Source organism: Monodon monoceros, unplaced genomic scaffold, assembly GCF_005190385.1.
Source record: "Monodon monoceros isolate NGI ecotype Baffin Bay Population unplaced genomic scaffold, NGI_Narwhal_1 Super_Scaffold_18, whole genome shotgun sequence".
Classification (NCBI taxonomy): domain Eukaryota; kingdom Metazoa; phylum Chordata; class Mammalia; order Artiodactyla; family Monodontidae; genus Monodon; species Monodon monoceros.
This window is the reverse complement of record NW_021703774.1, coordinates 73598235-73621022: the sequence shown is the minus strand read 5'-3', so window position 1 is coordinate 73621022 and position 22788 is coordinate 73598235. Positions and strand designations below refer to the sequence as shown.

At 39.0% G+C, this 22788-nt stretch overlaps 1 protein-coding gene across 2 annotated transcripts; it reads right to left on the bottom strand.

Moving 5' to 3' along the window:
• Positions 1 to 8719: 8719 nt before the first annotated feature.
• ANP32E (acidic nuclear phosphoprotein 32 family member E) lies at positions 8720 to 22538 on the bottom strand. 2 transcript variants are annotated; one of them, XM_029230845.1, is made up of 7 exons: positions 22139 to 22538; positions 19146 to 19295; positions 18540 to 18662; positions 17263 to 17428; positions 16011 to 16192; positions 10844 to 10895; positions 8720 to 10112 (listed from the first exon to the last, which is right to left on the bottom strand). In XM_029230845.1, exons 1-7 carry the CDS (start codon positions 22190 to 22192, stop codon positions 10042 to 10044), a joined length of 798 nt encoding a protein of 265 aa, XP_029086678.1. In that variant the 5' UTR covers positions 22193 to 22538; the 3' UTR covers positions 8720 to 10041. The 2 variants fall into 2 exon arrangements, with proteins under 2 accessions (XP_029086678.1, XP_029086679.1); XM_029230846.1 differs by lacking the exons at positions 8720 to 10112; positions 10844 to 10895; positions 17263 to 17428 and having other exon boundaries at positions 16028 to 16192.
• Positions 22539 to 22788: the final 250 nt, after the last annotated feature.

The window sequence follows — 22788 nt, the reverse complement described above, 5'->3', positions numbered from 1 at the left end:
CACTTCCGGGAATTTATTCTAAGGAACTATCCTAAAATATGGGGAAGTAATCACAATGTCAAGGTATTCACTAGAGTGAAAAAAAAAAATAAAGGAGAGAGATAAATATTCAAAAAGCATTGGATAAAGTATGCCATACCCACAGATTAAAATTCTATTTCAAATCCCGCCATCCTCTGAGCCACCTCTCGCAGTCAGCGCGTCCCAGCGCATTCCCTCCGTGCCCCTCCATCTGTACCCACATTTACACCTCCACACACACCCGAAGCCACAAAGTATACCCTGCGCGCTCCAACTGCACTCTGTTTTTACCTTCCTGGGAAACCCCACACTCCACCCACCTGGACCAGGCCCTGGCCCACGTCCCAGCCTGCAGCCGTCCCCTATGCTGTTGAAAAGAGAACATTTCCGGATGGAGGGGCTTGGGTAAATGGGCCAGTTTCCCCATCGCAGGGTGCTGGCAGTTGGGCTGGGTCCGAGAGACCGGTGCCCTGAGTCTGTTCTTCAGGGGAGAGGCTCCAGGTACAGGCAGCGATGGTCTCCTGAGACGAATTCTAGACACCTCACTACTGCTGGGAGGAACAATCGGCCCCAACAATGTGCGTTTGGGTTGCTTTGGCCTTGGACCTTGGGGCCCCATGGTTCCTGGCCAGGGGCTCACGTCACTGCCCCAGAAGAGACTTGCGCCCCTTGCGTGTTCAGCTCACTCCCCCGTTCTGGCCTCCGGCTGTCCTGCCCCTGCACAGCGTCGGAGCCAGAGCCCTGTCCCGGACACCTGGCCACAGGCCCTGAGCCGAGGCGGCGCTGCACTGTGACTCTGAGTAGGAGGGAAGGCACTGAGGAGGACTGGGGTTTGCTTAATAGGTGGGATGAGCCACACTCCTCACGGAGGAGTCTGGGACAAGGGGCCTCCAACACTGGGGCACCCAGGTGTAAAAGAAAAAACAATTAATTAATATATTAATTTAAAATAAGGCTATAGGTATAAAGTTTCAATTATGCAAGATGAAAAAGTTCTAGAGACCTGCTGTACAACATTGTGTTTATAGTTAACAATGTAGTTAAATTTAGTTAAAATTTTGTTAAGAGGGTAGATCTCATGTTGGTTTTTTATCACAATAAGAAAAAGACTATAAAATATATATAACTACATGTAAAGGATGTTTTAAAAAATCTATCATGCCAATCTGTGTATGAGTACAGATATGGAATTAAACACATTAAAAAAATTCTATTTCATTTGAAATTCCATTTGTTTTGAAATTTCATTTCATTTGAAATTCTAATAATGCGGGAAACTGCTTTTTATTAATGTATTATTACATGAAGGGAAAAAACAAACAGAATATAAATTTACAGTCTGTTAGTCCAACTAAATAAAAATATGCACTTTAATAAGCAATTATTGTATTGGAGCAAATTTTGTTCTTCTCTATTTTCCAAATTGTTGGTAATATGGTTGTAATTTACATTCTTAAAATACATCTATAATAAATTTATATTTATTTTTAGAAAACACATCATGGATGAAATCAGCTAGATGTAGAAAGTATTAACCCCATGAAAGAATAACTGTTTGGCTGAAGAGATTAGGAACATACAAACCAAATATTGACTAGTCTGCATTCAAATATGACTAAATATAAAAGAGGTAAAAAAATTTTAAACCTGTTTGAATAAAATGTTAATAGAAAAAAGTGATTTACATAAACTCAAAAGAAGAATTTGGCAGTATCAGTGTATTACTGCTGATGCAAGACATGTTAAATGCAACAAACTCTAAAACCACCAAAAAGGTACACTCTACTGGATCAGGGTAGGTTCATCATGCTTGTCAGGCCAATAAAATATCCTTCAAGACTATCCAGCACGCCCCGTTCTGATTCCATGCTCACCAGAGAGCCTTCTGATTATTATCTTGGCCTCCCAGTTAACTTCTTCTAGGAAAGGCATATCCTAGACCTTCACATAGCCACATGAGTACTTGAAATAGGGCTAATCTGAATTGACATGTGCTGTAGGTATAAAATCCACCCCTGATTTTGAAGACTCTGTATGAAAAAACAAATAAATAAACTACCTCAGTAATAATTTTCTTGATTACCTGTTGAAATTATAACATTTTGGATAAGTTGGGTTAAATAAAATATGCTGTTAAAATTAATTTTACCTGTTTCTTTTTATCTTTTTAATATGGCTGAAAAGAAAATTTTAAATTACTTTTGGGGCTCACATTTGTGGATATTATTATATTCCTATTGAACAAGTACACTGAACAAGAATACTGCAGTTGGGACTTCCCTGGCGGTCCAGTGGTTAAGACTTCACCTTCCAATGCAGGGGGTGTGGATTCAATCCCTGGTTGGGGAGCTAAATCCCACATGCCTTGCGGCCAAAAAAACAAAACATAAAACAGAAGCAATATGGTAACAAATTCAATAAAGACTTTAAAAATGGTCCACATCAAAAAAATCTAAAAAAAAATAAAAGAACACCGCAGTCAATGTAATTATACCATCTCCCTATAAAGCAATAAATTGACCCTCTGGTTTAGACATTAGCCTCTTGTGAGTTTTCATGGCACAAGCCTGTCCCTCACAGGCTGATCAACTTTGCGTTGACAAAATTAAGCCATGCTAAATGGAAGATGAGACCTTCGCTGCAGTGAGCAAGTCAAGGTTCTGGCATCCTCTGAGCTTCCTGGGCACAAGCTGTCAGCTCAGTCATTTCTCTACCTTCCATCATTTTCTCTCTCAGTTCATAATCTTGTGTTTAGACTGTGTTTTTCAAAGGATAGGGTTGTGTATTATTTATCTTTGTTTTCCTAGCACTTAGGTGCTTTAAACAAAGATATTAAAAAGTTTGTTAAATGAACATTTTTCTACATCCTTTGCCTTTGATCATAGCTACAGGCCTCCTTGCCTCGAAATACTGTGCATAACCTCCTCACTTCTTCATCCGTTAATTGCCACTTATAAAGATTGAACACATAAAAACCTGAAAGTGAAGTTATACAGTCACGTGAGCTAAAAATAATAATATCTAATGTGGAGTGAAAGCTTCATAAGCATCACAGCACACTATATTATCAAGGACAGAGCCTTAGAGACAGACTACAGAATGGATATTTCATCATTATGCAATGACCTACATTATATGACCTCTTATTTGTCCCTTAACTCCAACAGCAACCTGAGGCTAATATAAAACAGTGGTGGAAGGGAAAACAGATGACACAAAAAGAAAAGGAGGTTTATTATGGGATCAGTGTAATGATTTGGCTTCATAACATAGACCAGATGGCAATAGCCCCTTTCTCAGCAGGTGGCTTCTCAATGTCCTGTGGGTTGTAAAAAACAAATTCACTATCAACCTCCTCTGCTAATAATTATTTCTGAGTACTGTGGCAGTATCAAAACCATGCTGAAAACACACACGATCCCTCAACACAAGGAGAACTAAATAAATAAACTTCTAAATATTTACTTCTGACAAAAGGAAAATCCTCTTCTGAGAAATGCTGTTACTCAACAGATCTTGGCTTCTAAAAAGCCAGGTATGTTCTCATCTTTTATTTTAAATGAAGAAGATGGCCTTTATTTTACCCAATTTTTTGGCTGTTTTGCAAAAGCCATTGGAAATGCCTGAGAAATGATTGGCATCAGTTTTACTGAGGTTTAATATTTATAGTTGCTAATTCTGTAAAATCATGAACCCTTTTTCTTTTTTTTTTTCTTCACCACGTGGCTTGTGGGCTCCTAATTCCCCCACCTGGGATGGAACCCGTGCCCTTTGCAATGAAAGGGTGGTGTCCCAACCAGTGGACTGCCAGGGAATTCCCCATCCTTTAATATTTTTATAAAAATTGTGTATACAAGAATTCGTTTGCCTTCATTTTCCATACCTCCAAAGAAACCTTTCTGGTGTACAAGACAAACTGAATCAAATAGTCTCTGAAAGGTGACTTACCGATTCCAATAAAAAGTGTAATTTGATGACAATTTCTCTTCAATAGTTTGAGACACTTCTAACGAACTACAATTCAGTTGCCTTAACTAAAAGCCTGCAAACTGACCTTTACAAAATTTTCCCAGTAGAAGCGTTCTTTCATTCTAGGAGAGAGAAAAGATCGTACATATGTTACAGCTCTTTATCATTTTACATATGGGCTGAGCGTCATTTTTTAGTGACTTCCCTCCAGATAGTTGGTTGCTCTAATATTTTCCAGAATTGATTCGTCCTTAGGTATCGACTTGACTGAACTATTAAGGCTCACATCAATCCAGAAATTCTGGCTTTAAGATAGGGAAAATGGGAATAGGAACCGCAGAGCAGGCTAACTCCTAGGGACAAGAAGCAAAGTTCACCACCAAACGAAGGTCACTCAAGTGCAAACTTGAAGCAGAAAGGCACAAGGAGAGGGAGAAACAAAGTGGCCTCAGCTCGAATCGCATTTAGAGATCTAGAAAACAGACATAACACATCTCAGTTTATAGTCGTTAAATCGGATGATATTCGTGAATGTGGGACTAAGAATCATGCAATATTTGAAAATTAGAAAGGAAACATAAGTTCTGTAAACCGTTAAGCGAGGGCTGTAAAACCTGAGTAAAGAAAAGGAAGGTCGTAAGGACCCCACCTTCCGGGAGAGTTCCAGTCCGCGTTAGCTGGCGGACTCAGGAAGAGGAGGAAGAAGAGGAGGGAACACTTCAGCGGGACCCTTGGCGCCCAAGCTCCCGGCGCGACTTAGAGCAACAGGCTAATGCATGCGCAACTCCCTGACCTAAAGACGAGGGGGCGCCCCGGCCCTCGTTTACCTAGAGGCGGGGAGGGCGGGGCGAAAACACGTGACCGGGTTGCGGCATTTCTGGCCCAATCCGAGGCGTCTCGGAAAGCGCCCTTGCAGAGCAATTCGGGTGGCCCCTGTTCGTCCGTAATTTCCTGGCTTTTTGACTCCGCTCTTGAATGTAAGAATTTAGTTTGTCAGAACTTTCTTCCGTGTGTTCCGTGAATGAAATTAGTGGCACACTCTAAAGTGACTGGCGCTTTTTATTTATTTTTCTCTGTAACTAGAGTGTATTTCTGTAATTTCAAGTCCTGTTGCTCTCTCCCCAGCACGCTCAGGTCCTCTTCCTACTGCGTGAGACTCCAGAATCGCTGGAGGGCGCCTTTCTGTAAAATCAATCCCCTAGGAAGAGAAAAACTGCTTTATATCTCAGTGGTAGAGGATTAGGGAAATTAAGGTAAAAATTTAAAGAGGCAAGTGTCCCATAGGACTACCACAGATAGCCTCAAAGACATACCCTAAAAGACTACTTTATTTCAATATAAGCATTTAAGTAAAATCTCCCGCTCTGTTTATTCCAGGCTGCTATCAAGAATCTGAAGCAATGATACTGGGATAAGATTACCTGCAAGATGTGGTTGGTTCGCCCCAGAGGAGTGTTACGAGAAACAGGTTTTAGAGAAACTCAGTCTTAAAGCTGGAGTCCTTGAAGTGAGAAGGGCAGGGAGTAAAAGCAAGATGGATGGGGCTGATTTCTAGGGTTCTGATCCATCATGAACTTTTACAGCCCAGGAACCTTGGCATTGGGAAATCAAGCAGTACTGCAAAAGGATAAGATGCCAAATATGTCGAAACAATAAACAAAGGAAATTTCCCTCCACATATCGCAATATGGATAGCTTGGTAAAAATAAGACCCCTCACCTGGAATCCTGTTCAGGAAGAGTTCACTCATTTCCTACAAATAATAAATCCTCAACACTGCAGAAATGAGTTTGTTCATAACTCAGAATATTCTCAGAAAACGGGGGCGGGGTGCACAGCTAAAAGCTCTGAACCTGCACTGGCTTTTCTGCTAGAGTTGCAGCGTGATGGTAATTGCTGCTTCCCTTGCAGACACTAGCTTCCTCTGTTGCTGCTGTCATTGGTTCTTAAGAAATATAGTTGCTCCAACTTCAGTTCCTTCCGTGATACTTACAGATTCTTCTACCAACCCTAGTATTCCTCAGACACAGCTGTCTATATGAATGACATTGAGCTCCATTGAGTACACTGCTACTGGCTTCTTGGTGCCAAGAGATGACTGTGGGAGAAAATGCCTTCCAGTGGAGAAACCCAATAGCCTCTGTGAGTTAATTCTGGAGCTGTGGAGTGAGTCTAACCAGGAAAAGTTACAACTAAAGTGGAGGGCACAGGTCATGGCCTTCATCTGCAAGATGGTGCCGTCTGAGTATTTAATAGGAGAATCAGAGAAAATAGGGAACTGTTTACAAAGTCACTTCTTGAACAGCTAGAATGAGTTGTTTTCACCAGTGTTGTGTGCCTATTTGGTGGCGTCAGTATTGACAAGTAATGTGGATGTGTCCATTTTATAAGTAACCAGGTACAAATGATGCCTCAACAAAAATCTAAATTATTTGTAAATATTCATAACGTTGAAAGTCATACTTGCTTCTGATTCCTACTCAAGCAGAACTGCTGTCATGGGCTAACCCTGCTTCAGGGTCTTACCACCCAAAAAAGTGGCTAGATTTGTATAAAAGTATTTTACCAATATATAAAGCCTTTTTAAAGATTCTCCTGGAAATCATTTTGTAATTTCCATTTTGTGGTAGAACCTGTTCTCCTTCAAGTTAGGGCTCTTCATTAGACTAGTAGTAACACAAGTAGCTGCCTCAGGCCAAATTACCCAAGCCTGGTTCTCAAATCTTAGGCTGATTAGTACATGAAGAAGGAATACAGTAGTAGAATGCTATTATTAAGCAACAGCTGCAGAATATCATTGCATCCAGTACTAGGAACAACAGAGGGGAAATTTTCAGCAACAGGGAGAATAAATGTCACGTGTTCCAAAGCCTCTCTTTAAAATATAGAACAAGGAATAAACAATACTTAAAAGTATTTTTGAATCACAATCTGTCACAGAATTGCTTCTTTACCTTCACAATCTGTCACAGAATTGCTTCTTTGCCTAACACCTCCACCAAAAACTTTTAGTGTATTTCTACCATCTTCTTTAACCAAGAGGGGAAAGGCTTTGAATATTTTAAGCCATAAAACCAAAAAATACCATACTAATTTCAATAAATAATTCCTGCAGTTGAAATATACTTCAATATTTTCCATCTGTCAGGAAGCAGAATTCCATAATTAAAATACCCTTTCGATATTAAACTGTAAAGCAATCATGAAAACATTACTTAACATTACACTTATGCCTTGACTTTATAAAATAGATTCCAGAGTTGTCTACAAATGAAACATTTTAAAAATCACTTATGACAGGAAAGCCAAAATGAGAGCAGAAAAAAAATGTTTGAGTCAGGTTGGATTTACTCAAGGTTAACAAGCAAGAATTATTTATACTTACATTACCTAAGGACTCTGAAGGTAAACATTATACAGTATTAATGGAGACTTTGCACTCATTTTAGAAAACTATTTGGTGTACAAGAGGTTTATAATCACTTTAGTTAACTATAGATATAGTTACTTCAACTGTAGGTAATAAGTTATTACTTCAAATCAAAACACAAAAAGTACTGGCTCAATCTGCAACTCAAAAAGGAAAATCAATTTTTTCTGCTCTTTGGAAAAAAAGTTAGTAAGCTGATGAGTTAAACTATTACATTGTAGTACCTCACATCACATCCAAGCGTTTGAATGTTAACTTTCAAGCTGATTCTGTTTCTAAAAAGACCTTCATAGCCCCCAATGGTGGTGTTCAAAAAATGAATGTCATACAGTGAAACTAATCATTAACAACAAATCTTCAATTTATTTGAAGCAATTCGGTTTCAAAAACTTTAAGTTACAGCAGTCACAGAAAAAAAAACACGGAACAGTCAGAAATAATAAAATAATAATCAGGAGTACTGCATTTTTTTGTTTTTAACACTGTCATGGCTTTATTCAAAACACAGTTGCACAAAAGTATTAACTTCAAAGTTTTTAAGGAGGGTTTTGAGGAATTCAACACACTATATACATACTGCCATACAAAGAGCATTAAAATAGGACCAAAAACTTCTACAAAATATAAAACCCACCCTTACTTATTTGCATGAAAATACCACCCACAAAGCTAAGTAAGTCTTAAAAAGGTTTTTGGAGGCTCTAAGTGTTGTTTTCAAACCAAAGAACTCTCATGTTGATTGCACAATAAGATGATTGATAAGAAAGTCAATATATAGATTTAACTTTTAAAATAAGTATTTTATAATCTGGCATACTATGCAATGAGAACCCTTAACGGACTAAAACAGGGCATTATAATTGTTAAAAAGGAGTAAAATGTTAGCCTTTTGGAGATTCCAATCCCCCCACTAAACTTATCCCAACAGTTTTATTTCAGTCAGTTATGCAAATTTTTTAGTTTATCCACAAATAACTTCATCATTTTTTACTTTAAATCCCCAAGTCATACATTTTAAACCAAAAAAGAAGCAATACTATATTCAGTAATTTAAATGTGTCCCAGTACGAAAGTGTAACTTCAATTAATTTGCTGATACTAACTTTTTAAAAACTTACAAATATTCAAAACAAAGGGGAAAAAATTTTTAGATAGCCAAGATTAAGAAAGCAATTGCCTTGAACATGGAGCCTCCACAACAAAAAAAGGAGATGTACTTGCCTACTCATAATATTATATTTAGTAGCTGTATAAGGAAACACACACTCACAGTTATCCCAAATATTTTTCTATTTTTAATGGACATCCACCTGAAACCAAATCTTAATTTTAATATTGATTTAGTTTCAAATATTTTTCCAGCTGTCCAGTGTATTTCAATTAAATGCTATATCTGGTAATGCTTTAAAACTATAGAAAGAATAATTAAAGGTTCTACTCAGGAAAATTAGAAATACTTTGCAGAGTGGTATCTAAATCACTTGGGAAGCTAATCTGATTTGAATGTCTCATTAATTATCAACAGGCAATTGTTCTGACTTTTGAGGAACACACATGCTGCTTCCAAGAGCCTCCTCTGCTTCTTTTCTTTCTTCATCCTCCTAATACAGTCTGTACATCTTGTCAAGAAAGAGATTTACAGTAAGCAGAGTCTGTTGCATAAAACTGTATTGATAATAATATTCCTATTTCAGAAAATACTCAATTTCTTTCACTTAGCTTGTTTAAAGCTAAGACAGGTCTGAAAAGGTGGTTGAGGTATAAGACAAAGTCATCTTGGGTATCCATAAGTTTCCCAACTCTTTTTTGAGAAGAGGGGAGTGAAACAAGAAAGGAAGGTGATCATAAAAGAATCACTGAGAGGAAAACAAAGAATGCACACTTAAAACAAAATAACAACCGTTGGCAGGTCATGATCTTCGACTTGAAGAAAGGGCTCTCCTACATGTCTCTGAAATCAGTATAAGCAATTTTTCCTTGGAAACTAAAATCTTCTTAGTCACCTGGCTTAAAAGGTTTTAGAAGCCTTCACAAAAGCCATGAACTATATTGTTGAATAGAACCTTTACTATTCTGCTCCTACTTTCCAAGCTACTCATGTGACAAAAAAGCACCCAAATACCCTCAACCAAAAAAAAAAGTCACTGCCTTCAAACTAAAGATCTCTGGGTTGCCTCTAAAAAAATAACCAACTTATAATTCAAGAGACTATTTTCATTCCAGATTCCAGCCAACTGTGATTTCAGTTAATTTATAAATAACTTTAAAATCCTATGAATGAAATGCACCATATTACGCCTGTGTAAAAGCAATCATGTTTTAATTATACTAAAAATGACTAACACAGTGAACTTTAATTAGAAAAATTAAGATTCTAAATAAATTGCTAGGGAATTTCACAATGGGGTCAATGAAAATTTGTCTCTACATACAATATGATCATTAACAGACTAGTTAATCTTATTTGGAATGGTAAGGCAAAAATAGTAAAACCACACTTTTCCTATAAAAAGTTACACATTATCTTCTGTAGGGATAGCTATCGTACATGAAGAAACAAAGAAGATGTGATCACTCTATTGCACACCCAGGAACATTAGGGAATCTGGTCTTAGAATGATCTAGTCATCCTCTTCCTCTCCATCATCTTCAGCATCTCGTTTCCTCTTTTCCCCTCGAAGACCTTCTTCTTCTGAAAGAGTAAAAGGAAAACTGTAAAATAATTTTAACAAATGAATATTTGTTAAGCTACAGAATTTTGAATCTTAGTGAAAAGTTAATGGTGTATGAAAATTATAGGTTAAGTTTCTCCTCTGCATTACTTTCAATTTCAGTATTGAAACAGCCTTAATAGACTTAGAAATCCACAAATAATGACAGCTTGCTATGCGCCTTAATAGACTTAGAAATCCATAAATAATGACAGCTTGCTATGCACCCTTGTGGCCAAATCATGAAGTACAGATCAAGAAACCAAGGGCTTGACATCATTGGAATTGTTAGTGAATTTTTAAATTTCTTGAAAGGCCTAGGTAAAGAAAGGCAGAGAGCAAATCTAAAACGGGCATTATCTGGAGTTCAACTGTTCTTCTCTTATAAGTAAGGTTTCACCCCCTCCAAAATGAAAGGCCCTAAGAAAATAATAAACTGAGCTTATGGTTCCATTATCTCTTCATTCCTGTTTAGAAAATAAATGTTACAAGCTGTTTTTTTTCTTTTAAATGGAATTAATGAATACCCTGAGAAAACTCCTCTTTAAAAAAGGTTTTACACCAAAAAAAAAAAAGGTTTTACACCTTTCAAGGAATTCTATTATATGTTACCAACATCAAAGAGATCAGTGATAATTTGAATTATAGACTCATTCTTTAAAATCCATGAATAATAGCTTTTTAGGATCTTTGAATGGCTAATGTAACTCACCCTCTTCTTCTTCTTCCCCTTCTTCAACATAGTCATCATCATCTTCTTCATCCTTGAGATTCAAATATTCAGTTTGAATATGATGCAAATGAACTTATTTTCGAAACAGAAATAGACTCACAGACATAGAAAACAAACTTACGGTTACCAAAGGGGAGAGGGGGTGGGGGAGGGATAAATTAGGAGTTTGGGATTAGCAGATACAAACTACTATATATAAAATAGATAAACAACAAGGTCTTACTGTATAGCACAGGAAACTATATTCAATATCCCGCAATAAACCATAATGAAAAAGAATATGTATATGTATACATATATATGTATAACTGAATCACTTTGCTATATACCAGAAACTAACACAACATTGTAAATCAACTATACTTCAGTTAAAAGAAAAAAATTCAGTTTGAGAATAAATAAGCCATGACATGGGCTATTCACTGTTTGATAATAATACATTCCAATAGGAGCAAAAACTATGGTCATCCTGTGTTCTGACAACCTCTGCCTCACTTACAGAGGTCTTTTTTAAAAACCCAACTAAATCTAGTTTCTTCATGAAAACAAGTTATGTTTGAGACCAGCAATGTTCAAAAGAACTTTCTGCAACAATGGAAATGTTCTGTACTTGTGCTGTCCAATACAGTAACCACTAGCCACAGGTGGCTCCTGAGCATTTGAAATGTGACCAGTGCAAATGAGGAACTGAGTTTTAATTTTATTTTACTTTAACTAAATAAACAAATGTGCCCGGTGGCTAATGGACAGAGTAACTTTTGACTATTTCAAAGACACAGTCTTCTGTTTTATAGACTGAGGAAGGATCACCTGAATCTTAGCCTGAACATAGCTACACGTGTTGAATAAGTCACTTAATCTCTCTGGACCTTAGTTTTCCAATCAATGAAGAAAGTATTTATCTAGAAAGATCTCTAAGTTCCTTCTACATCTAAAAATCTACACATCAAAATAGCAAATGTCAATAAATATCACAATAAAACTTGATCTACAACCCCTGTGGAATGAGTTGTTCTGGATAGCTAAGATTTAAACATAGCCTTGAAACATCATAACCATTTATTTTTTAATTTAGCCAACTGGGATAAAATCTCTAAAGTACTTCTACCATTTTATGCTAAACGTAACAAATCTTTTTCTTGAATTGTCATAGTCACCATTGTGACCATGAGCAGTACACTAATTAGTATATGCCAATTCTCTCAAAGCCTATTAATATATATAAGACGGTTTTCTCCTTTTTAAAATGACCCTGGCCTCTACTTTGAGTTGTATCTTTCCCTAGTTTTTATGCCTTCTCTTTTGCAGTTAGTTACTATTTCAATTTTAATCTGCTATGGATTCAGAAAATAGATCAACAAGCTTACCAGAACTGAATATAAAAGAGAAAACAGGATTAGAATAATGGCTTGAATACTCTCCTACAAAGAAAATGTCTTTTGTTACGTATACCTTTTACAGTTACCGCCTTGTGCTTGGTTGTGTTCCAAATGATTAAGTTCTAATAGATGTTTGAAAAAATGGAATCAAGCTAGGGGTTGATTGGAGGGTCCCCCCTCCAACCCCAAAATAGTTTACCCCTCCTTAAAAATAGTTTTAATGGCAAATGTTAAGAACTGCTGGGTAGTGAGGAAAAACCTGGACAACCCACACTTTTCAAAGTATCCACAGCTCTATTTGTGTCTAGAAATATTAAACAGAACCTATTTTTCCAGCATTTAGCTTAAAGCCCCTGAGAAACTAAACTGCATGACACTTATATCAGAAATCATTCTTATACAGTCAATTCAAACATGAAAACATTCCATACCAGAACACCCAAGCTGCCAGGAGCATAAGCAATAGATGGGGTAGCAAATAAACTAAGGAACTATAGTAAAAATCAGGAGAATGTGTGGGCTTACATTTAAAGAAGAAAAGAAAGGAAGAGAAGAGGGGTAGAGGAGAGAGGGGATGGAAGAGTGGGGAAAGAGAGAGGAAAAGAAGGAGAAAGAAAAGGACATTTTAAGCATTTCAAATCTGCAAGGAATGATAAATGAGGGTATTTAAATATTTATAATTTTTAAAAAGCCACTTGAAATACTAATCACATTTATTCATGATAATTTAGAAAAGCCCAAGTCTAAAAAGCAAATTACTTCTCTGGATTTTGTTTTAAACAAAACATGATTAATCAATTCATGTTTTTATGCCTTTTTTAAAAAAATATCATCTATTAGATTACCAGAGACTTGCTCTGTAAAGATTATGGTCTTAGTTCCTAACTAGTGGGTAATAAAATGTTTCCTCATTTGTACTATGAATAGTGCAAGAACACCATAATTCCCAATTCTTCTAAAGCCCCCATCTCCATTTTTAATGAAGTATACTACACATACATAAGTCCTTCTTTATACATATTAATTCCTTACCTCTGAAGAGCAGCTGAAATAGAAACAAGACTCAAACAAAACAGAGCTAATCAAATACCATTTCTATTTCCTTCTAATTTCTTTTTTAAATCTTATAGTCTCTGAAGTTTCTCTGGCTCTTAGTTTCTAAAAACAAGGCTTCGGGCTTCCCTGGTGGCGCCATGGTTAAGAATCCACCTGCTAATGCAGGGGACACAAGTTTGAGCCCTGGTCCGGGAAGATCCCACATGCTGCGGAGCAACTAAGCCCATGTGCCACAACTACTGAGCCTGCACTCTAGAGCCTGTGCTCTGCAACGAAGAGTAGCCCCTGCTCGCCGCAACTAGAGAAAGCCGGCGTGCAGCAACAAAGACCCAATGCAGCCAGAATACATAAAAATAAAATAAATAAATTTATCTTTAAAAATAAAAACAAGACTTCATTTTAAAAAACATCCAAATTATCTCCTCATGATTGAAAACTTCTGGTCCCAGCTACCACATTGACTTAATGTTGTATGTATTATCTTAGAGATGTTTGATCTATACTCCACATCATTTTTAGTTAATATTTTCCAGTACTCAATGGAATGATAAACATTTGCAGTTAGCTGAAGGTCATTTTTAAATGACTTAATACTATTTAAAGAAGAATTACTGGCAGAGAAAATAAAAAGTCAATTGCAGGGAATTCCCTGGTGGTCCAGTGGTTAGGACTCCGTGCTTCCACTGCAGGGGGCATGGGTTCGATCCCCGGTCAGGGAACTAAGATCCCGCAAGCAGTACAGCACAGCCAAACAAACAAACAAACAAACAAAACAAAACAAAGTCAAACTGCAAAATAACAAGTCCATTATTTTACTAAGTAAATTAAAACTTAGGGGAAAAATATTCAAGTTGTATGCTGATGTAAACTGAATAGGTTGCCTTTCTCCCTGAATACTTAAAATACTTAAAAGTTCTGTTCTTCATTATTGTAAAGCTAACTCACGAAAGCCCCAAACAAATTTAAGTCCCTTTTTTTCTACACTAGTTTCATATTTAAAATGGTATCAGAGGGCTTCCCTGGTGGCGCAGTGGTTGAGAATCCGCCTGCCAATGCAGGGACACGGGTTCAATCCCTGGTCTGGGAAGATCCCACATGCCGTGGAGCAACTAAGCTGGTGCGCCACAACTACTGAGCCTGTGCTCTAGAGCCCGTGAGCCACAACTACTGAGCCCACATGCCGCAACTACTGAAGCCCGCACGCCTAGAGCCCGTGCTCCACAACAAGAGAAGCCACCACAGTGAGAAGCCCGTGCACAGCAACGAAGAGCAGCCCCCGCTCACCGCAACTAGAGAAAGCCTGCGCACAGCAAAGAAGACCCAACACTGCCAAAAATAAATAAATAAAATAAATAATAAAATTTTTTTTAAAAATGGTATCAGAGAAACATCATCATTAATTAGTGATACTGTCTATCTAACTAGTGTAAAAGTCATTAGGAGAACAAATAAAAATACAATTTCTAGTCTAAATAAGAGATGTTATTTTAATAATAAATATTACTTTAAATTATGAATTATGAAAACAAAACTCAATAATTTAACATTAGGAGAAAATAACTTATCTAAACTCCCAGGGACTAAAGATCATTTGTTCAAGTCAACTGATTTCCTGTGAACCTACTATGTCCCAGTCAATGTACTGGATGCTGAGATAGAAAAATGAACAGCCCTCCCCTGAAAGAGCTATCTAGTAGAAAGTGGCCAAATAAACAAGTTTTTACAGAAGTGTCTACAGGCAACAGACACCTAATCAAGGTTCAAAGGTAACAGAGGAAGGAGTGACTGTCTCTTAAAAATTACAGAAAGCTTCAATAATGAGGCAACGCCAGAGTTGAGTGTTTAAAGATAAGAATCACGAGGCATGATTTGAGTGGTAGTTACACAAGTATGTACATATATAAAATTTCACGGAGTTGTACATAAAATCAGTCCACTTTACATGCTTTAGTATATTTATGTTTACCTGAGAAAAAAGAAAGTAAAGTTCATCAGAAGGCATGGGTAGAAAGTCATTTCAGATAGAGTAAACAATGTGTATACAGACAGAAAGGCAATAATAGCTTCGTGTGATGATTTAATGTGGTATTGAGGGAGATGAAGCTAGAGAAGGTAGCAGAGGTTAGATAATGAAGGGCCTTGTATGTCTTGGTGGCAACAGGGAAACATTAAAGGGTTTCAAGCAGGCCAGTGATATGATCACATTTGCATGCAGACTACACAGGCAAGCACTATGGAGGATACAACAAAGTGGTGACGCTGTTCTCAAAGAGACCATTTAGAAAACTACTAGAAAAGCATAAGCAAGAAATAATTAGGGGAAAGTTTTCATGAGTGCCTATAACGTGCCAGCAACTAGATACTTTACACATATTAGTTTGTTAAATCCTTAACGACCCTATGAAGTTGGTATAATCTCAGTTTTATAAATGCAGAAACTGAGGCTCAGAAACATTTGTAAAATGTTTCCACTGTCCCATGCTGCTGAGGGAAGAACCGATTTGAAAGCTATCTAGGAGGTAAAATCATAGGGTTTATGATTATCTGGATATAATATGAACTGAGGGGCAGTGGGAAAAAAGATAGGCACACACACACACACACACACACAAGTTAGAAACAACTCTGATTTCTACACAGCTTACTTTTTATATTACTTAACCCTATGCCTAAACAGTTAATTTTCAGTGCACATAAGAAGGTCTATTCACCTGAATTTCTTCTTTCATTAAGTATGAGAGGCCCACCTCCTCTTCTCCCTCTCCCAGTTCTGAGCCTGCTTCATCTTCATCCTCATCCTCATCCTCGTCCTCCTCCTCCTCTTCCTCTTCCTCATATCCTTCAGGTGGACCAGCTTCATCTTCCTCTTCCTCTTCATCATCTTCATCTCCATCTTTAAAAATATTTTAAAAGATAAGCAAATGTCCAGGCAAATGTTTTTGCCTTGGCCCCTCAAACTCGTAAGCCAATGGGTAGAAAGTATATCAGGGTGACTTTTTTTTTTTTTTTAAGATTTCTCTTTTATAACATCCCATTTACTGTTTGAGAAATATGGTGTCTAAATACTAAAATTTTCCCAACGTATAGATTTTTCATCAAAATATTACATGGACTAAAGTTTATTTTACTTTGTGGACACTTCAAAATCTGCCTGTCCATCATTCCATCATTTTATAACACTGTTTATCTATCAAATTCTTCTTACATGTGAAAAACTTTTCAACCAGTAGTAACAGTGTCCCATTACTGACAACAGCTTTTCTGTCATCACATCTATTAGTCACCCATTTATCCAAAAATGTATATTCAACTCTCTAGAGCATTTCCATCACCACCACCACCCCCCAAAAAAAAACATATCCATTAACAGTCACTCACCATCCTCCTCTCCCACAGCCCTGACAACCATTAATCTACTTTCTGTCTCTATGAATTTGCCTCTTCTGGGCATTTCATATAAATGGTGTCATACAATATGTGGCTTGAGTATGGCTTCTTTCACTTAGCAGAATGTTTTCAAGGTTCACACACTGTAGCATGTATCAGTACTTCAATTATTTTTGTGGCTGAATAATATTCCATTGTATGGATTTATCACATTTTGTTCATTCATCAGTTGATAGACACTTGGGTTGTTTCTACTTTGTGACTTGTATGGATAATTATGTGATGAATGGTTCTTTTTTTTTTTTTAGTACTATTTTAAAAGTTACCACTTTTACTGGGTGGTGGTTAAGTTTACAGAAATATAAAATTTCATGGAGCTTAATATTATAACAATCATTAAATTCCCCAAAGCTATCAGAAATCTGAACGAATACAGGACTAGGGCTATAAGTTTTTAAATTTTTGTCTTACTAACATCTTTTTTTCCCCACACCTAAATACCCAGGCCCAATCTAATCTGCCAGCTAGACTGGAAGCTATAACTGTGACACATTTATGAGTATTAAGAATGATTACCTTCATCATCCTCTTCTTCTGAGTCTGGTGCTTCATTATCCTCCTGGTCAAATCCATCTAAGTACGTGATTTGCTGTAGCAGTTCAAAAATACTTTCTCTATAATCTTCCAGGTTTGTGATCTCACAGTTAAACAAGTCAAGACTCTTCAAATTTTTAAGATTTTGCTGGAAAAGTAAAAAGTTAAAAATTACATTCAAGATTTAAAAACTCATGTTATTTATTTTTAATTCATGAACCAGAACATGTATACAACTTTAAATCAAGAGAATGATTTTTGGATTTTTAGAATTTTATAATGAAGGGTTATTATATCAAGCACAGCTAATTCTCTTAATGAGGCCCTGGCACCTAAACTCCATGGGAGTAGGAACTTTGTTTTGGCAACTGCTGTATCTCTAGCACCTGGCTTAGTGCCTTACTCATAGTATGCACTCAGAATACTTTGTTGACTGAATCTGTGCCTAAATAGGCAACAACAATAACATGGTTAGTTTAAATCCACAGTCAAGCTTATTTTCAACAATTTCAACCTCCTCCCAAGCTTTTTTGAAAAAATCAGAGCAACAATTTTCAGAGTTTCACTTCATCCCCTTTTCCTTCCCTCATACCAGGAAACAAAGGAGCAAATAAAAATAATCAAGAAGAAAGAAAAAGGAACAGAATTTAAGAAAATACTGGAAATTTTAAAACCAGATATTCAGCTCCTGAAGTTGATGATAAAATAAATTTTTCACTGATTTAAAAATTTATCTGGGGCTTCCCTGGTGGCGCAGTGGTTAGGAATCCGCCTGCCAATGCAGGTGACACAGGTTCGAGCCCTGGTCTGGGAAGATTCCACATGCCACGGAGCAACAAAGCCCATGCGCCACAACTACTGAGCCTGCGCTCTGGAGCCCGCGACCCCCCCCCCTCCCGCGCACCTAGAGTCCGTGCTCCGCAACAAGAGAAGCCACCGCAATGTGAAGCCCGCGCACCACAACGAAGAGTAGCCCCCGCTCTCCGCAAGTAGAGAAAGCCCGCGCGCAGCAACAAAGACCCAACGCAGCCAAAAAACATAAAATAAAATTGTAAAGTAAATAAATTTATTTTTTAAAAATTTATCTGAATGTTTTACTCCAAAGGAAAATAAAGCAGTATCATCTAGATCACGACATATAAGAAATTCAGAAGTTTCAAATGAGTGACATAAATACAAGTCAGTAAGATAAAATTCAAGCAAATCTCAGAAAAATTCAACCAAAAAAAGCAAGTCCAGAGGCAAACCTTTCCACTTACCAGAGCTTCTACTGTACTAAGATCTTTGATTTTGTTTCCACTCAAATTGAGGTAGGTAAGGTTTGGACATTTCTCTGCCAGGACTTCCAAGCCTCCCGAAATTATATTGTCACTAAGTTCCAACTATATATTCAACATGGGGAGAAAACAAAGAATGGTGAAGGCTTAGGACACATCAAAGATTTCTCAAATGTATCAATTTTAAGAAGAAAACAATTGTCATTCTCTCTGGCTTCAAGGGACTGTCACAGTCTTTAATTTCCAAAATCCCACCTATGACTGCCAAATAAAATATTAGAATCTCTATATAACAGACTTCTAACTCAGGTTTGGTTCCAGTTGTATAATAGTTGGATTTTATGTTTCAAAGAAAAACATTTGGTAGATGTTAAATTCATGCCATAAAGCGATTTCATTAGTCAATTTAAATTTCCAAAAGTAATATGACAGCTGATTTCAAAACCCTACAAAACCCCATTTTCCTACCTCTAGAAACTTAGAACCTTCTAATTAAAATGCAGAATGGTTGTTTCATTTGGGAAAAAAATATACATAATAGCCCACGGCATCAAAATCATGATGCTTTCACGCCTAGTGCCAGCTTACCTTTCGAAGTTTATTTAAGCTGGGCAGCCGGGCCAGTGAACTTAGTTCCACATTAGCCATACTCAGAAACTCTAGTTTTTTAAAAGTATCATTCAGGCCCTCAATTTCCCCATTGACACAGAGGCAATTATCAAGGACCAACTCTGTCACCTATAAGAGAGAATATGAATGATTCTTTAGTTTGCAGTCTGTTTAGCAAAAGACCTGGGTCCTGACACTCTGGAAATGTGAATATTAAAACCACCAATTCCCTCATATAGATCCTTTTCATTCTCCCCCCAAATTGAAATACAGTCTTAAGTCATCATTATAAGTTAACTTTTTAAATTTAAACTTGGACTAAGAAGTTCAATGCCTGCTTCAAATCACTAATAAAAAAATTTTAATTGCATAAAAAATAAGACTTTGAAAAAGGTCCCATGTGAAAATTGTTTCTGACCCTCATGAAAAAGACCCTCAACATCAGGGCATATATTTATGCATGAGGGGATACCAAGGCTACTGAGAAAGGATTTAAGTGAGTCCTAAAACAGCAGGGAGAAGAAAGGAAATTGTTTTATTCACTTTTTCAGTTTAAACCCCCTTATTTTGGTTGATAAATGTCACCAAAACTCAAAAATACCTTGTTACCCTTCATGAAGAAATGTTAGAAAGCTCCTTCTGAGACAGCCCAGCATTCATATGTTATTTGTTCTAATATCGAGGTGAAACAATATCACCCAGAACAACACATCCTTGACAAAATGCTATTTTTCCCTGCCACCCTGGTAGAATTTTTGTGACTTCTCCCCAGTCTTGGGAAGGGGTTGCTGGATCCTCTCTTAGGTCAGAGTTGTAACAAAACTTTCTGGTGTGGGCCTAAATGGACTTAATCTTAAGAGGGAGGCAGGAAACCCTGGCTCTCCATTCTCAATGCAAAAATATGTTTGAGGTATTTTGAGAAATATAAATTAGCAACAAGGAATGCTACCTTCTCTATTTGAACATGACATAATTATTTCAGGAAGCAAAGAAGGCATCATAATCTGTTTAGAGAGGAGGAAGCCAAGGCCCAGAGGGTAAGAATGACTGCCTAGGGTCAGTCACAGTATGTGGCAGAGCTGTGCCTCCACTTTGTCTTCTGACTCCTAGTCTAGCGGAGTGGAGAGAGGGCCACTAGGTTTGGTGTCAGAAAACCAGTTCTTCCACTTGAGTAAGTAACTTCACTGCCCTGAGACTCCTTCTGCTAATTTGGATTCTACAACAATACCATCCACCTTACAAGTCTGTCGGAAGGAGGAAACAACAAACACGAAAAGTGCTTTGTAAACTGTAAAGGGCTATACAAATAGAAGACCGTTATTACACCACAGGGGAAGGAGGAGAGGCTGCAAAAAGGCAACATCCGGCACTCCCCAAAACTGGCAAGGAAATTACTAGGGATAGGATAGGTATAAGAATGGGGAAGGAGGGGCAAACCCACTTTTCCAACCCAAGACATAAAAGAGTATTCGAAATGTGTGCTTCTTTGAGGCAGCATTTTAACTTTGATTTTGTTTGTTTTTTCCTTAAGCCCCTAAAGACTAGGCCCTAGGAAACTTCAAGTTATCTGTGGGATGACAGTAGTGACTGTTTCCTCCTCCCTGCTATCTACCAATTTCAGCAAAACAGAGACTTTTTTAAAAGTACATAAAGACCTTGGATTCCCACCCTTCACGCCGCCACAGCCCACCGAACAGACCCTACTCATCCTCCACGCTGGTATGCACAAGCACCACCTCCACCCCTGCTGGAAAAAAATTATATCCCTTATATTGCAATTCTGGGGTTTATTTCAGAGGTCGCAATCAGCAAGACCCTATAGACATTTTCCTCTGCGACCAGAAATGCGAGGTTCCTCGTTGGCCATGGGCCCCGCTCTCGCGACCTGCCGCTCCGACCGACGGGAAACCCCACAAGGGGCGGGGACTCCCCAAGGAAAAAGGGGGTCGCCTCCCAGCCCGCGTTCCCCTAGCGCCTCCGCCCCGGGCGGGGAGAGCTGGGTGAAGCCGAGGAGGCGCCCGCGAAAAGGAGGCGGAAACGCCTCCCGCCCGACCCCCGAAAAGTTGACCACGACCCCGCCTCACGTGGCCCCTCCCAACCCCGTCTCTTTAACTAAGGCGACAGCAGCGAGAGCGCATCATTTAGTTTCGCCGAGCCCATCTTGAAAACACGAAACTTCTACGACCCATTTGTTAAGTTTTGTGAAACCGTCTCCAGGGATCAAAATTGGAGTTGCAGCCACCACGATACGACACGCCGAATTTCGTTACACCGCGGGGGGACGAAGGGGATAAAGCCTCGTGTCCTCTCCCCACCTTCGGTCACTGCGACGAGTCCCAAAACTTAACCGCGGCCGAAGAACGGGCCGCTGACCCAGATTCCGCCTGGCGGCGGGCGGCGCGCACCGCTTCCCGGGGGAGTGGGCGCCGCCAGCAGTGGGCCGTCCGCGGACTCCGCGAGCGACCCCAGCCCGCGCCCGGCGCGACGTCGTCCAACGCCCAGGGGACTCGAGGCCGGAGACGCCCCCCAGCCCAAAAAAAAGAGTTGGCAGCACTGCAGAAAAGTTGGACTAACTTCTCAGGCGACGATGGCTGCGGCAGAGGCGAGTGGGACTGGGGGGTCGCGCCCACGCCGCCGGCCCCAAGGAGCTGGAACGTGAGGAGCTTAGCGGCCGAGCGGCCCCCAACACCCCGCTTCCCGCCTCCACGAGGCCAGGACGTCTGACTCGAGGAGAGGAGAAGGGGCTAAGCCCCCAAGCACACACAAAAACGCCCCTAGAAACTTAAACCCTTCGCCATTTTAAGTAAAAGATTTTAATGATTTAAAAGTTAAAATTAAATATTTTCCCCCAGCCCTACCCCCAGATGGGGGTTAATTCATTACCCCGCCCCACACACCCACCAGGACCCCCAGAAACCCGATCCTCCGAATACAGGGCTGGTGAGGAAGGGGAGGGGGCTGAGTCATCTCACCTCCTCCGGGGCTCTGTCCCTTAACTCCAGGTTAATCCTCTTCTTCATCTCCATGTCCTCCTCCTGCTCTTCTGCTACTACTCTCCTCCCTTACCTTTTCCTGCCTTTCCCACTACCCCCAACCCTAAAATTTTAAAAGATTTGGAAATGAATGAAAAGAAATGCAAATATAAACGCCCACCACCACCACCAGATAGGTGTGGGGGAGAAAGAAGGGAATAGCAAATGGAGTCCAAGGAGTTGGGACTCTAACTCAGCTGCCCCCACCTTCTTGTCCACACACTCGCGCGCGCACTCACACGCACACACATACACACACCCGCAGTTCCTTCCCCTTCAATGGCTGCTCGGAGACTGAGCCTCCATGACACGGCACCGCCAACCCCCTGGCCTACACTCCACCCACCTCCCGAATGTATTGGTTGATTCTTCAGCATCTCACTACTCCATTGGGTTACATAAATGTCTATCAGTCTTTAGGGAGGACCTGAGCCAGAAACACTGTGCCTATTGGCTACGACCAAGCGCGCAGTTAACTCCGATAGGTCCAGGAAGGTGTTCGTCCCGGGGAAATGATTTTGAATCCCAATAGCCCCCCTCCTTTTCTTTGTGTGATTGGCGCGCTTTCCCTAGGCGACAGGACGGTTTTG